This window comes from Zingiber officinale, unplaced genomic scaffold (assembly GCF_018446385.1).
Source record: "Zingiber officinale cultivar Zhangliang unplaced genomic scaffold, Zo_v1.1 ctg54, whole genome shotgun sequence".
Lineage (NCBI taxonomy): Eukaryota > Viridiplantae > Streptophyta > Magnoliopsida > Zingiberales > Zingiberaceae > Zingiber > Zingiber officinale.
The window spans coordinates 99,318-114,653 of NW_024589953.1; the positions used below are offsets into that span (position 1 = coordinate 99,318).

Sequence of the window (15,336 nt, forward strand, 5' to 3'; positions counted from 1 at the left end):
AAAATGTTATTTCAAAATTCTGGGAGTATTTAAGAAAAGCAAAAAATCTATGCGGGCAAAAAGGTTCTCGATCCAATTTCTTCTCCTTGCCGAGAGCGATCGGAGAATCGATTGCACCGGCGTTTCGTCCCCTACTCTGATCGAAGATGGTGAGCTCGATCTTCCTTATGAATTTTTTCCTTTCGAATCATGTTTTTGGCTTCCGTTGAATGATTAAAGCCCTGAGTGTTTTAACCCTAATCCTCTTTCCCAAATCACGGCGTCTTTGTGTATTGGTTGATAGATGGCTAATTTATTGTTTTATTTGTTGATTTCTCTGCATGTCTTTTGGATTATGATTTCTCCTATTAAATCTCCATGGCAACCTTCTCTGCCCTTCTGCTTGTTCGATTTCTCGCGTGCGTAGTATTTAGGGTTCGGTTATTGTTCATAGTCATCATGTAAGCTGCGCGCTGAGTAGGTAACGGAAGTCGGGATGGATGATTGATTCCACCTGTTGAACTTAGTTTTTTTTCATTCTCTTATTTCAAAATAATAATAATAATAATAATAATAATAATATTAATACAAAATACTTTAAAGGAACTTGAATCATCCCGTAAGAAGTTTAAACTATATTTTTTTTAGTTTTCATAGCTCATCACTCTTTAAATTGCATCAGATGAGCTTATTTTGACGGTTCGTTGTTTCTAATTCATGTTTCTGTTTTGTTTTGCAGTCTTCTCTCGCAGCTGCTAGAGCAGATAATTTCTACTATCCACCAGAATGGGACCCCAAAAAGGTACGTCTCTTTGCTGTGATTATGTTATGCCTGAAGGTTGATTTGACAAAGCTTGCTTTTGTCTGGTAATCTTGATGACATGTGTTTAATCTTTTGCTTTCAGGGTTCCTTGAACAAGTTTCAGGGGCAGCATCCTTTGAGAGAAAGAGCAAGAAAGCTAGACCAAGGCATACTGATTATAAGGTACTTGACCGATGCTGAAAGCAATACTAGTAAAATTCATGACAGATTTTGTATATTATTTTAATTCGTTTGAAAAATTGTACATCCACTAACCCATTATGTTATGTAATTTTTCTGAATGAATAGCTCATTGATAGTTTCCTACTGCCGTGCTTTATAAAATTATGCAAATTTATTTTTAAATTGGTGGGGTGGAGTTGAATTGCATGGATTCCATTCACAATACACTTGTGGGAGAATGCTAGTCATACAACTTTTCTCTGTTTAGCATGTGTTTTCTGATTAATTTCATTTCTTTGTCTTATATTTTTCTTTCTCCATTGGAGGCTATTCCTTGTCTAGTTGAAAGGTTCATCAATGTGATATAGTCTATGGAGAATTAGGTGCTTGAGAATGTTCTTTATTATTCAGTCATAATAGGCCATCCTATTATGACTATACATAGGGGACTCCTCGAACAAAGTTTTCCATTAATATAGGATTTAAGTTTTAAGGATGATCAATTTATGTAGCCTTTTCCTAGAGGCTAATTTAGTGAATCAAATATTAGTTATCCAAATCACGATGGAACATGGATGATGCACCTCGTAATGTTCTCTTGCTACAAGGATTCTACAGCCCTATAGAAACCCTAATAGTCAAATAGTAGGCAACAGATAATTTTGACAGGAAATGGGAAAAAAAATCCATTCCTCTGTGTTTAGTTGGAGGGATCTTTTGATGCAACAGATTTGAGAGCTCAATTAATAAAAGTTGACTCATTTAGTTTTCCTCATTTCCTTTTCATTTTGATAAGTCAAGCACTGTTTTCCTCCCTTTTTTTCTGTGCCTTTTCATGTGCTTCATTTTCTCTCATTTCCATATAAATAAACAACTCAGTGATTTGCATCACTGAAATTTTGATAATGTAGGAGTCCTGCCTCTTGGCTTATAACTTGCAGAGTGTCTGCTAGCACAAAACACTTTAATATATAATTATGATATTACCAGGAAATGGATGAAAAGTGTAAGCTCGAGTTTTTTGCAATATTTCCAAGTTCCAACTAGTGTATAAAATGTGCTGATACGTGTTGATATTGCCATAAATATTAGGGAAATGAGTATCAGCTAGATCTGTACTATACTGAATGTCTGATCTTCCAGTTAGAGCTACTTGTACTCTGGTATGTTAAGCCATGAAGTGGATGCTACAGGGAGACTATTTTAATGATGCTAAATAGAAGGTTGATACCCCAATACTTATTTATGTGTTTGAAAGCGGGGTAGTGCAACATCATCGTATCCTTGCTGAAACAGATGCTGCCTTTGGATATAGGAAGTGTTTTATGTATGATGTATCTTGTAGTGCAGTGTAACTTTCAAGGTATATGTGCCATTAGCTGATCAGGTCTAATAGTAAGAGACAAGAACTTTATGCTTGAACAAGTAGAATTGTGTGATTTTTGTACTTGGTTAAATCTGAATGGGCTCACGACAACAAGGTTAAATTATTATGGTGATTACATTACAGTTTGGGTTCATTTAAAACAGGTATAGAAGTCTTTGTTATGCAGAAGGATCAGATATGATCTGAAAGCTAGGAAAAGTTAATCTTGTTCTCAAAGTATATTATCCTTTACCAGGACAAAGTTTATTGGTGAACATGATGAGGCCTTGATGAACTTTCTAATTCTTCCTGATACTAAAGCAAAATTTGAGTATTAGTTGCTTGAAAATTTACTTCAGCCATTGGAAGCATTTATTTTTGGAGTTTTGGAAAGGAAATAACATAGTAATTCCAATTTGATAAAAATTAATAGTTGATGATATAAGAATAATGAAAATTCTATTTTTAGACAACATCCTAGCATTGTCTTTTTTTAATTAAAGAATATATCTGAAAGGCCACAAGTCAATATAGCTAAGTATACAATCATGCATATCTTGTTTCAGAAAATAAAATTTTACATTCAGAAAATTGTGGTGATTTTTACTTTCTGAAAGTATAATTATCTGCTTCAGGTTTGAGATGCCGTTTAATATCTGGTGTGGTGGATGCAATCATATGATTGCCAAAGGTGTAAGGTTTAATGCAGAGAAAAAGCAAGTTGGCAACTATTACTCAACTAAGGTAAGCTGTGAAGTGATCTTTTAATATTACTAGTCTTCCAACGTTTCAAACACATTGTAATTAGAACAATATAAAAAAAAACTTGTTTATCTTCTTTTCTGAGTGCATTCTGAAGTCTTAAGTAGTTGTATATTGACATTTTGATCCTTTGTGTACACATCAGCAATAAGTTAGCTTGTGAAATTCACTTAGATCAGTTTTAAAGTTACAACAGCCAATTGCTTCATTTGAAAACTAATTAGTAACCTACAGTTTGTAATTTGTGATCGGTGACTAGGACAGGATTACAATGACTTTTCAACAAATGAGAAAGAAGTGATACTAGGAGAGTGAAATATGCTCAAGGCCAATCAATAAAGCAGCATCCTTGTATTTGTTGGATAAGAAATCTCTAAAAAAACTGTCTAAATTTTCAAATTTGATAGAATCATTTTCTATTTAATCTTGATGTGGGTGTCAAGATTTTGAAAATTTGTACGTGAATAGACCTTTATGATGGGAGTAGACAGCTCTATCAGATTTCTTGAACAGAGATGGATGGATATCATCCAACAAACATGTGAGCTTGCATGGGTTCACCCTAAAAGTAGTGTTGGATATGAAAATATTCTTGTGCTAATGAATAATTAGTTTCTGCAATCAGCTTGTTGTCTCAGTATCATTTCCTCTGTTGTTTTTCTGTTGAAGTGTTTCTAAGTTTTCTGCCAAATCCATATTATGCCTAATTGGTATTGTCTTTTTTTTTAGATATGGAGCTTTACTATGAAGTCAGCTTGCTGTCGACATGAAATTGTAATACAGACCGATCCGAAGAACACAGAATATGTCATAATCAGTGGAGCACAACGGAAGACAGAAGATTATGACATTGAAGATGCGGAAACATTTGCCCTTCCAGCTGATGAAGAAAGAGGGAAGCTTTCTGATCCATTTTACCGCCTAGAACATCAAGAAGAGGATATGCGAAAGAAGAAAGAGGCTGAACCACTTCTAGTTCGTCTTCAAAGAGTCTCAGACAGTAGGCATGCGGAGGATTATAGCCTTAATCGAGCCCTTCGTGCTCGTCTGAGGGTGATTTGCTGCCTGATTATTATTATTTTTTCTTTGATCTTTTTTTACTTTGTTTTATATATGTCGACTGCACAGCTTCCTTCATGCATTGTGCTCCAATTTCAGACTCAAAAGAGAAAGGTTGTAGAAGAAGAAGAAACTTCAAGAAAGATGGGCCTTGGCATAAGACTTCTTCCTCCATCAAAAGAAGATGCAGCAAGTGCAGCTGCTGTTAGATTTGCACCCAAGTTTGACAAGAACAGCAAGGACAAGCGTGCAGCGATCAAAGCTTCATCGATCTTTTCAGAGTCTTCAACCGCTACTTTAGGAAATAAAAGGGCTGAACTCGAGGCAAAGAGGAGAAAAATAAAAGCAACCGCAGCATCATCCTTGTTAGCAGGAAGAGTCAAGCCTTTGTCCTGGCAACAAGACATGGGGTTCAGAAAGCGCTAATGTTTTTGACTCAGTTATGGTGCGTTCTCCAAGGGCTTTGCATTTAAAAGGGAAATTTTCACTCGACTGCTCCATTAGTACTTATGCTTTGGATGCTATTTTACTTGGTTTTAGTTGTTGGTTTTGGCTTTTACTAGGGGAAAAAATTCCATAATGTAAAATACTAAATACATGGTTTGTGGTCAAAACTTGGAATGTACTTGAGCACAATATCAAGTTGTATGGTTACAAAATCAGCTGTAGTTGAATAGAATCCATCATCGGCAAGCTAAAGTAAAGAATTTGACGTATAACACAAACACTATTATATATTTGAAAAGTATAGAGATCAGGTTACTGGTTGTTGGAAATAATTTGTGTAGAGATTTGTTGTTTTTAGCATATGAAGAAGCTGAGTGTGAGAGGCTATTGGCTATTTCAATGAAGACGAGCTTTGATGTTCACCATTTGGCATCTTCAACTCGAACTTTGTCACGGCTATTTGTGTGCATATGTTTGTTTGTCATGTCTATTTATGTGTCTAGATCAAACACAACAGTCCTCATAATTTCAATAACTCTAGTATTATTTGTGTTGCCTATTATATAAAAATGTTAAATACCCTACAAAAGAACAAAAAAAGGATAATACCATTCAATGATTATGACAAATATAGAATACCAAATTTATCATCACAAGCTAAATATGATAGTTACAAATTTTTGGCTGCTTCTACACCTCCACATCAAGAACTGTAATGAATAGAGAAACACGAGGATACATGCACCAGAAGCTCCATCCTCGTCAATGGCATAACATTTACGTCAATGAGTAATTAATAGATGAATCTACCCTTCTTAAATATGGAGATTCACAAGTTATTTTATGCTCGTTTTTAACTCGAAGAACAAATCAGCCTCTAAACCAACAATTCAACAAACAACCAAGAAGCAAAGGAACAATAACATAGCCATAAATTTCATCTCTTGGTTTCCAAAATGGAGCTCAAATAGAAACCATAATATTACACTATAAAAGCTTGTAATAAGAACTTATGTACACTGCAGTAACAACTTCATCTCAAGCAGCATGCAGAATCGAACCCCCCAGACCTTCAAGTGCCGAGGTCGCCATTTTGTTGGGTCCTCAGAGTTTGTTGCTCTGAGACATTGGCCAGCCCTTGCATCAACCTAACAATCTCAGCTGTATCATCTAAGTAATACTTTGCCTTGCTCGGCTGCTGACCCACTGTGCAGGCAAACACTTCGGTCGCCGGGGAGATTGAAGTGCTTGCTATTGACGTAGTGATCACCTCGAACATGTCCTCATCAGACCTGTCATCTCCGATGCACAATATGAAGCTAGATTCTGAGCCCCTCTCTTGCATGGTCGAAAGGAGGCGCTGTGCTACCAGGCCTTTGCTCACACCCTATAAGAATAGTTCGCAAAATTGGCATCTACTTTGTTTATGTTTTGATCAAGAAAGAAAAGACCAGAAAAACATGGTGACGTTTATCTGTGGTTTAGCATTATCACTAGAAGCATAGCTTGATCACTAGCTTCACTTGTGCTTATATGTTGCAATACGAGATAAAAATGATAATTCAGTAGTTTGTGAGATCATCATGCCCTTGGGTTCAATCTACAAAATAACATGCGAGACTGGAGTCTTGAATTCATGATGTGAATTATGAAACGTGTTAAGAACTTGATACAAATTAACTGTTAGGGGTGTTAGATCATAATTTTGGTTCGAACCGTAAACATCTAAACTAGGTTCTACTGTAACGGCAAACAAATCCTTAAACTGTATGCACTGGTGTCTTACCTGTGGTTTAACCTCCACAATATGCTGACCACTCTTCACTGAAACAGGCTCATTGGCAAGCACACTCTCTAGATGATCAAGAAGCTCCTTGGCTTGGCAAGACCCAAAGTCTGGATCAGCATCCTCGTATGACCATACAAGTGCGGTTTCCTTGTCTTCGATCGTGGAACCATCAGTTGTCTCCATGTACAACCTCATCACAGGATCCGCAATTTGTTTCCAGCTACAATCTGCCACAGGAACACAAGTTTGCCACTCTGCATCCCTCTTTAACCTGAAATCAAATTCATCTCAATGCCAATTTCTTATCTATTTGACCTGTTTTATCAAAAGATTTCGATTTGGTAACCATTGATCAAGTTTAGAACCACCTACCTAAAGAAATAGCCATGCTCAGCAGCAATCCCCAAGTTCTCACAAGGAGCAAACCAATCACTGATAGTGTCGCGGCTTCTAGCACTCACAAGGAACACCACATTGTTCTTGTCACGGCACAAGGCATTCAAAATCTCGATCGATTTCAAGCTAGGGCTCTTGTCAATCGAGGCCTGTGGCATCAGCGTGCCATCGTAGTCCAGAAGGATGGCTCTGGTTCTTGTTCTCTTGTAGGCCGAGACGATATGCTCCATGGCAAGCTTCCTGAAGTTTGTATCAAGAGCAACCACTCGGAATCGCAATCCGAATCCAATACCCCAGCACCTGCGTTGAGAATGGTCTCTGCAAGTCCTCTGCAGATCCTGCAAGAAGCTGTTCGCCCAGTATCCCACATCGTGTGAGCTCACATACTTGTAATGCTTCTCATGGCGGAATTGCTTCTCCTGCTCTTTCATCTCCAAGGCATTGACCATGGCGTCGGTCACAGCTTCGACGTTCCATGGATTGACACGGATGGCTCCGCTCAACGACGGTGAGCAACCGATGAACTCGGAGATGACCAGCATGCTCTTCTTCGGAGTCGATGAGTCCAAGCCCAAGACGTTGTCTAGTTGTTGGTTCCCCTGTCTCGAGATGATGTACTCGTAAGGAATAAGGTTCATGCCGTCCCTCACGGCCGTCACAAGGCAACACTCTGCGACGACGTAGTAGGCGATGCGGTGGGAGAAGGGGAGGGGGTCGTCGATGAGGATGATGGGCTCGTAGTCCGGTGGCGCGCCGTAGGCCTCATTGATGCGCTTCATGGTGGCAAAGCTCTCAGCTTGGACTTCCGTCACGCCCTTGCCGCGGCCTCTCGCAGGATTCGCGATCTGGACGAGGACCACCTTGCGCCTCCACTCGGGGTGTTGCTTGAGTAGCTCCTCCATGGCGAGGAGCTTCAAGGTGATGCCTTTGAAGATGTCCATGTCGTCGACGCCGAGGACCATTACGCGGCCCTGGTTCAGGAACTGATCTTTCAGTTCTTTCACCTTCTTCTCGGTCTCCGGCAGGGTGAGGACGGACTTGAGCTGGCCCATGTGGATGCCGACGGGGAGGATCTTGATGCTGACGGTGCGGCCGTAATACTCGAGGCCGATGTAGCCGCGACGGGACTCGTAGGAGAGGCCAAGCATGCGGGAGCAGCAGGAGAGGAAATGGCGAGCGTAGTCGAAGGTGTGGAAGCCAATGAGGTCGGAGTTGAGGAGAGCGCGGAGAAGCTCCTCGCGGACAGGGAGGGTCTTGTAGATCTCAGAAGAGGGGAAGGGGCTGTGGAGGAAAAACCCTAATTTGACGCGGTTGAAGCGTTTGCGGAGGAAGGTGGGGAGAACCATGAGGTGGTAGTCGTGGACCCAGACGAAGTCGTCGTCGGGGTTGATGACCTCGAGGATCTTGTCGGCGAAGATCTTGTTGACGGAGACGTAGGCCTGCCACAGGGAGCGGTCGAAGCGACCGCCGAGGTCGGGGGAGAGAGGCAGCATGTAGTGGAAGAGGGGCCAGAGCTGCTGCTTGCAGAAGCCGTGGTAGTAGCGGGCGAGGAGATCCGCCGGCAGGAATGCCGGCACACACTTGAAGGTCTCGAGGAGGACCTGGCTGACCTCGTCGTGGTCGGCCGGAGGGATCTCGTCCCGGAGGCAGCCGACGTAAATGAACTCCATGTCGGCGCCGTGGTCGCTGATGGCGTCCTTCAGTTGGAGGAGGAGGGAGTCCTCGTCCCAGGAGAACTCCCAGCCGCGGCCGTCTGAGCGGCGGCAGGCGCGGATGGGGAGCTGGTTGGCCACCAGGATGGTGCGGTCGCGGGGGGAGGAGGAGGAGTTAGGAGAGGTGCCCTCGGAGTCGGAATCGGTGTCGAGGTCGGAGATTATGCCGGCGACAGTCATCACGCGAGGAATCCGCCGCCGGATCTGGCTGATGGAGGGCGGCTCGCCGGATGCCAGCTCGAGGAGGTTAGAATACGACCTCGACGCCATTTTTTCCGGCGATTTGAGCTCAAAGACCAGAGCTTTCCAACTCAACCAACAAGCTCCAACAAAATCGCAGCACGGGGCACTTCAAATCCCGGCGAACACAACCACTGAACAACGATTCAACCACTACCAGATCAGAACTAGCAAATCGCAAGCTCAAAACCAGCAAAGACGAGAAATTTCTCAACCAAATCGGATCTAATACTCCCAAAGAGCACTGAGGAGCAGCCGATTTAAGCGCTTCCTTCACTTTAGACGAGCAACAAACAAATCATGCACCAGAGGAAAAGCGCATCGTGCAACGAAAAGTTGCTCCAGAGAAATGGAAAAATCACCCAAAATTTTCGATCTCGAGTTCCAATCCATTGAATAGACAGACAAACAAAAAAAACAAAAGGCCAAATTTGAAGAAAAACAAAATTCTTCGAAATCCGCTTTCGTCTCAGCTCCACTTTTATACTGAATAATAATAATAATACTAAGCGCACAAGAAAACAAACAAATGCACCCACCAATTACACTCAAATTCATACCTCCAGAGTGGATCAATTGAGACCCGTATCTTTGTCCAATCAACACATGGTGGACGAACGAAGTGCAATTATCTATGTACACAACTCGGTATTCTGCCACGTGGCTCAATGAGCGCCGCTGGGGATAACAGTGTCCGTCGTCGACGTGTTCAGCACTGGGATTCCCATCTGCGCTGTGGGACCGACCAAAAACGTAGCTCCCTATTGGTGGACGGTCTAGTGTGGACAGTGGGGTCCGGCGTCGTGTTCTCTTTTTACTGTTGTAGTAAAATTTAGAATCCGTAAATAAAAAATTATAGCTGGCGACTGAAGAAAAGATATTTTTCTCAATTTTATAAAGATTCGGCCTCTTATGTATTATAATAATATCTATTTTCCTGATGGTCGTGTTCTCTTTTTACACGATGGTAAAAAGTAATTCTCTGTTAATTCATCATAAATGAAAATAAATTATAAAAGATTACTGACGGTTAAAGAAAAATGATATATTCAAAAAAAAAAAAAAAAACTCGAAGAAAAATTTAAGGATTACATATAAAATAATGGGACCTAAAAAAAATAAAATGATGGATCATTTTATATATTTATTCTTAAATTTTTTTATTTGAACATATCATTATTCATGATGAAATATTACTCTTACAATTTACGTATTCTTATTTCCCGGTAAATCAAGAAAACGGTTAGGAAATTATCATATTACTCTTAAAATTCACCATTTTAATCCCTTTTTATTTAAGATTTTAAATTAGCCCTTTGTAATTATTTTGATTCCAATCATGAAATAGTTCGAGTTACAATTTTTTTTTATTTGCATTAATACTATTAAATTATGCTTAGGGCATCACGTTAGTCCTATAAAAAGATAATATTTACTAGAAGTTTTAATTTATAATTAAAAATAGAAAAAAATAAAAGTATTTTTCTCATTAAGAAGAATGTATGAATAGAAATCAAATATGCTCAAGGAAATTCACCCACAGATTTTTTTCTTTTTAGAAAAAAATTATCAACCCTCTTTTAACAAATTAAATTACTAGTGAATGATTATGACATGGTTTTTCCACCCTATTGAAGAAGAAGGAAAATGATAATAGATTCCTCTAGATGAGACGTGAAAATAAGAAATATTGGATTTCTGAACCGTTCGCTATCAATGTTTCTTAATTTACTCTGATGGTTAGTAGGAAATTTCCGTAAGATCGAATTGGTCGTCTTAGATTGGACATTATCTAATCCGATTAATTAAAGAAAAAAAAGAAAAAAAAGAAGAAGATATATGTAGAAATTTGAAATTAGGACTTGTATTATGTACAATTAGCATACATTTTTTATTTTTACAAATAAAAATACTATAAATAAATAAGGTTGGTGGTACTCGACTAAATTGGGGTATCCAAATGCTTTTTTTCACATTTCAGACAAGATTGTTTAAGCAATGAAGGTGACATTTATATGTTAATTCAATGAAAATGTGATTCACGAGATTAGATTTTATCAACTATCATCTTAATTTTAATCTCATTTGATAATGATAACTCATGGCCTTGTCTATTGTGTGTCTCTCTTTTTAAAATTCCCTTATTTTCGATCGAACATTGCCATCATCTATTGTCAAGAGAGAATTGAATCAATCATGGAATATATGAGAGAGAATTGAGCAAATCTAATGTAGGAGAGTATTGTTTAGCTAGTTAATCTCGAATAGTGAGGTTACTTAATAGAGAGATTGTTTTGGTGTGATAAAGATTTTATGTGTGTGGCTAATGAGTCATGAGAATAAAGTATTAATGTTTTTGTAAAAGAATGTGATGCATGCCACACGGAGAGATATTTTTTTTATAAAAAATTCCAAACTTGAGGTGTACATTTTCTAAGAGATAATTTTAAAAATAAATATATTTTAAAGGATGAAGCAAAATTAAAAAATTCCATCAGCATTTTTTGTTTTTATTTTGAACTTTAACATAAATATAATAATTAAGCTTTTCTTTAAGGATCATGTAGTCAACCTTTACTTTATTTTTTCCTCACTAGTGAATAAATTAGATTCCTTCATTAATTATTTCTTGTTTTTTTTTCTCTCCCTTTAATTGTTAGCTTAAGAATCAAGCTGCCTCTTTGCAAGTGCTTTATTATTATTAATTTTAATATCATTATAATTATTAAAAGCTAAAGATATATAAAAAGCATTAGTGATCTAGAGGATATGCTCATGCACAAAGTCAATTATTCTTATTAAGGTTACAACTTTATGTGTTTTTGAGATATTTTTTTTATAAAATTTATTTATAGGCATTATCACCTCTAGTAAATAAACAAGCATAATACAATAGTATGAAAGTTCAATTCAATACGAAGTATGAAAAAGTTTTGAGTTAATCTTGAAAAATAATAAACTAACTCACTCTAAAATTTCGATAAACTCATTTATATATGTTATTGACCTCAATAAAAGCATGCCACGCGGTGCATACTCTTAAGCTAGTGTGAAACACATTCACTTTTCAAACATGGTAGAGGGATCGCTATCTTAATTAGCTTCAAGTAGTGAGTTGGATGATAACGACAATGTCCAAAATTTGTTGAAAACTTAAAGAAAATTGAAAGCATGAATTAGATTGATTTCTTAACAACGTGCTAAATTTGACAATTGATCTTTTTAAGATAACTAATTATTTACTTGTCCTTATAATAGTTATAGGAATTATATATAAATTTGTCAATAAAAAAATAAAATCCCACGAGATGTCAATTGCGCAGAGGGTGACATATTTATTACAATAGAACATGGATCAATTATCAGTGGATGCATGTCCTTTAGAAAAAACTCCTCTCAATTCGCAACCACTTAGCGATCTGCTATAAGTTGATCCATTTATTCTCTTTTATATAATTTAAGGACGGATTGTGAAGGACACTTAAGTTAAAGTGAGTATAATCACCTTTTTTGTTACAAGAGCTTGATTGATTTGGTCACCACATGGTAGAATTACCAGATCGAATATAAGGGTCGATTCCCGATAAAATCAGAAGAAATACTCTCCCATGTGATGATCTACTAAGTTTTCTGATTTACTTATTTACAAATAGTTGCAGGACTGACCGCATGGGGTGCCCGAGATCAACATATGATCTTTTGCCAAATAATTAGATTCTATAGGGATTTTTCCTCTAGTGAAAAATGAATTTAAAAATATAGACAATTTGGATGAGCCTCTATTAATACTTCTTAGGTGATGAGTTCACCTTCATACTCCAATAACTAAATCTCATGGGTTGACGTAGTTGTTGAGTGCATGGGTGATTACTCCAATAGGTCTTGAGCTTCATTCCCATTAACGGATGCAAAATGTCTTATTGAATACTTGACCTCCCTAATGCAAAGGGTCATTGCGCTAGGGAAAATATCCCTATGATTTACCATCTTCCAAAGAGTGCGGGACCGTGTTAAAAGGACCCCTAAGGTGATGTCTTCACCTTTACTCCAATATTTAAGGTTTTTTTTTAAAATTCAGGGATCCATGTTTGAACCGATTAAACTTGGAGGTGACTGACACGATTCTACTAAAGTTTTCTACGGACCACTAGAGTAAATCAAGAATCGCTTACGAAAGTCTATTCACATAGTCAACGTTCTTAGAGTTGTTCCACTGGAGGAAAATTTTTATAGTACATCGCAATTGGGATTTAACCTTTAGATATCTAGTTAATCACTTAGAGGGTCTAACTGTTGCTAAAAAAAAATATTTAAGGATTTAGTGTCCGAGGGCTTGGTGTGGTGATAAGAAGAAGAATGCATTTCCTAAGTAATTAGAGTTCAGTTCCCATGCATAACATACTTACGATGACTGAACTATTGGTGAAGTTAAGACGCTATGTTAGGAGCCATTGTACTTTTTGGATTTACGTGGTGGGCAAAATGTAAGATCGAATCGTCTATCTAGTGAGTTATAAAATCTGAATACGTAATATAAAAAATTATATTTAAAAAATAATAATAAATCCAACTAATCCTGCGGTGATCGGTCTGGTCCCACGGAGTTTTTCCACTAGCCATCAAGGTAAATCGGGAAACGCTCGATTGGGCACCCCATTTGGAGGAAAAATTGAAAAAAAAAAATACAATTGGGATTCGACCTTGATTCTCAACTATAGTTTATTGTAGGACATTTTCCTCTAGTGGGATGATAAATGTAAGATGTTAAGTTGTTGGACCGCCTGTAGCAAACACTTCCGAATTTATCCTTATTGCCCGTGGGAAACTTCCATAAGGTCAAACCAATCATCCTGAAATTAATTAGTTGGCCCAAAAGGCTAGATACTTAATCCATACACCAAAATCCATCCCAAATATGGTGATGTGAATAGTGCAACACCATATTTGGTGTTGCACTATTCACATCACCATATTTGGTGATGGAGAGATTTTTTTATTTTTATTTTTATTATATTATTATAAAATCAAATATAATTAATTAATAATTATTATTTTCTTTTTCTTTATTTATAGTATAATTAAATGTAATTATTATTTATTATATATTTAAATTAAGTGCATTTAATAGAATATTTAAATTTTATTATGTATATTTGTAAATATTTAATTTATTAAAATTATTATTTTAATTTTATTTAATATATTTTTATTATAATTACATTTATAAATTATCACTAATTTCATAAACATAATACAATAAAATATTAAAAAATTTTATATGCATAAATATACAATACATTACCCATTACATTGACATACAAAATAAACATAGTAATGACATTAAATTAAAATATTACTAATACAAACTTAAAAACATAATTAACTAAGCTTAACAAACAAGTACATGGTACAAACGATACTAATAAAGCACACATAAACTTAAAATTACTTTAATAATATTATAATACTAATATTCAGGAAGATCACTCCCCATTCCGCTAAAATAATTATGAAATTGCCCAAAAATATTCGTAGGATTCTGAGATTCTTGATCTTCACCTTGATATTGATTAAGTTGTGATCCTTCTCCCTGTATTTGAGATGTTTGAGATCCTTCTCCTTGATGTGCAGCTGAATGAGATCCTTGTACTTGCATTCTCTTTTGCATAATTCTAATTTGCTCATTGCGAATATATTCACGCATCATCGGGTTAGAGATCGAGTTCAAATCTTTGAATAAAATTTTGGTTTCTTCCTTGTAAAGTATAGTATCTGCCATTTTTGTAGTAGCAGCAGTACTTGCATTCATTGCCTCAACAAGTTGAGCATTAATATTAATTACCTTTGCAATCTGTTCATCATTCTTTTTCTTCATTTTTGCTTTTTTCACCCCTGGAGGTCGTTTAATAGAACTACCACCGCTATCTGAATCAGTGATATTAAGATCAAAAGCAGACACACAAGGAGATGAAGGTGTATGAAATGCTTCCTCGGAGAATTGTTGTTCAGATGAACCCGCATTAGCATTTTGTTGTCGCGATTTCATGGATGCAGTATTCATAGTGTCAGTGCCAAATTTTTCAATATCTTTGAGAATATTCCAGACATGATCAAATTTGAAACCCTTTGTGTATTTTGGGTCTTCTGCAAATAACATTTTGGCACGAGTTAACTGCAAGAAAATAATTGAACATCAGTTATGAAGATAATAATATGTATTAATAAATTTAGACTTAGATTTTAAAATTTAGATAGTCTAAAATAAATATGAGCATAGTAACTTACAATATCTTGTTCCGATGCTTCACTAGGATTCAGATGTTCGATTTGTCGAATGCAACCTTTCATTTTGGATACTGAACTTAGCATAAGAAGCATTCTTTTTTGCAAAGATCTTGGCGGTAAATTTAGATCTGCATGAAACTCTTTCTCAACTCTTGCCAAGAATTGATCCTTCGATTGGTTGATCCCAATGATTGGATTTTGTGAAATATGAAGGTAAACATAACATAAGTGTTTATCTTCTTCAAATGAGTATGAAGCTTGTCTGGGGGTTGCACTCATTTTAGTAGAAGAGAAACCCTCACAAAAATTGTTGACA

The 15,336-nt window shown here is 37.0% G+C and overlaps 3 protein-coding genes across 3 annotated transcripts; 1 reads left to right on the plus strand and 2 right to left on the minus strand.

Annotated features, from left to right (window-relative positions):
* The first annotated feature begins 19 nt into the window (after nucleotides 1-19).
* LOC122037495 (coiled-coil domain-containing protein 130-like) lies at nucleotides 20-4,850 on the plus strand. The gene is made up of 6 exons (XM_042596996.1): nucleotides 20-149; nucleotides 719-781; nucleotides 885-964; nucleotides 2,966-3,074; nucleotides 3,822-4,145; nucleotides 4,251-4,850. Exons 1-6 carry the CDS (start codon nucleotides 147-149, stop codon nucleotides 4,575-4,577), a joined length of 906 nt encoding a protein of 301 aa, XP_042452930.1. The 5' UTR covers nucleotides 20-146; the 3' UTR covers nucleotides 4,578-4,850.
* Nucleotides 4,851-5,505: 655 nt separating this feature from the next.
* LOC122037494 (alpha,alpha-trehalose-phosphate synthase [UDP-forming] 6-like) lies at nucleotides 5,506-9,204 on the minus strand. The gene is made up of 3 exons (XM_042596995.1): nucleotides 6,760-9,204; nucleotides 6,385-6,658; nucleotides 5,506-5,985 (listed from the first exon to the last, which is right to left on the minus strand). Exons 1-3 carry the CDS (start codon nucleotides 8,763-8,765, stop codon nucleotides 5,671-5,673), a joined length of 2,595 nt encoding a protein of 864 aa, XP_042452929.1. The 5' UTR covers nucleotides 8,766-9,204; the 3' UTR covers nucleotides 5,506-5,670.
* A 4,998-nt stretch (nucleotides 9,205-14,202) lies between these two features.
* LOC122037488 lies at nucleotides 14,203-14,892 on the minus strand. Its single transcript, XM_042596982.1, has one exon. It carries the CDS (start codon nucleotides 14,890-14,892, stop codon nucleotides 14,203-14,205), a length of 690 nt encoding a protein of 229 aa, XP_042452916.1.
* Between the last annotated feature and the right edge of the window lie 444 nt (nucleotides 14,893-15,336).

Excerpts from the sequence above, each read along its gene's own strand:
- LOC122037494 (XM_042596995.1), bottom strand. The coding sequence starts at position 8,765 with ATGGCGTCGAGGTCGTATTCTAACCTCCTCGAGCTGGCATCCGGCGAG. Across the intron at positions 6,659-6,759 it reads GAGCATGGCTATTTCTTTAG|GTTAAAGAGGGATGCAGAGT; the intron begins GTAGGTGGTTCT and ends ATTTGATTTCAG. Across the intron at positions 5,986-6,384 it reads TTGTGGAGGTTAAACCACAG|GGTGTGAGCAAAGGCCTGGT; the intron begins GTAAGACACCAG and ends CTATTCTTATAG.
- LOC122037495 (XM_042596996.1), top strand. Across the intron at positions 965-2,965 it reads CAAGGCATACTGATTATAAG|GTTTGAGATGCCGTTTAATA; the intron begins GTACTTGACCGA and ends TATCTGCTTCAG. Across the intron at positions 4,146-4,250 it reads CCCTTCGTGCTCGTCTGAGG|ACTCAAAAGAGAAAGGTTGT; the intron begins GTGATTTGCTGC and ends CTCCAATTTCAG.
- LOC122037488 (XM_042596982.1), bottom strand. The coding sequence starts at position 14,892 with ATGTTATTTGCAGAAGACCCAAAATACACAAAGGGTTTCAAATTTGAT.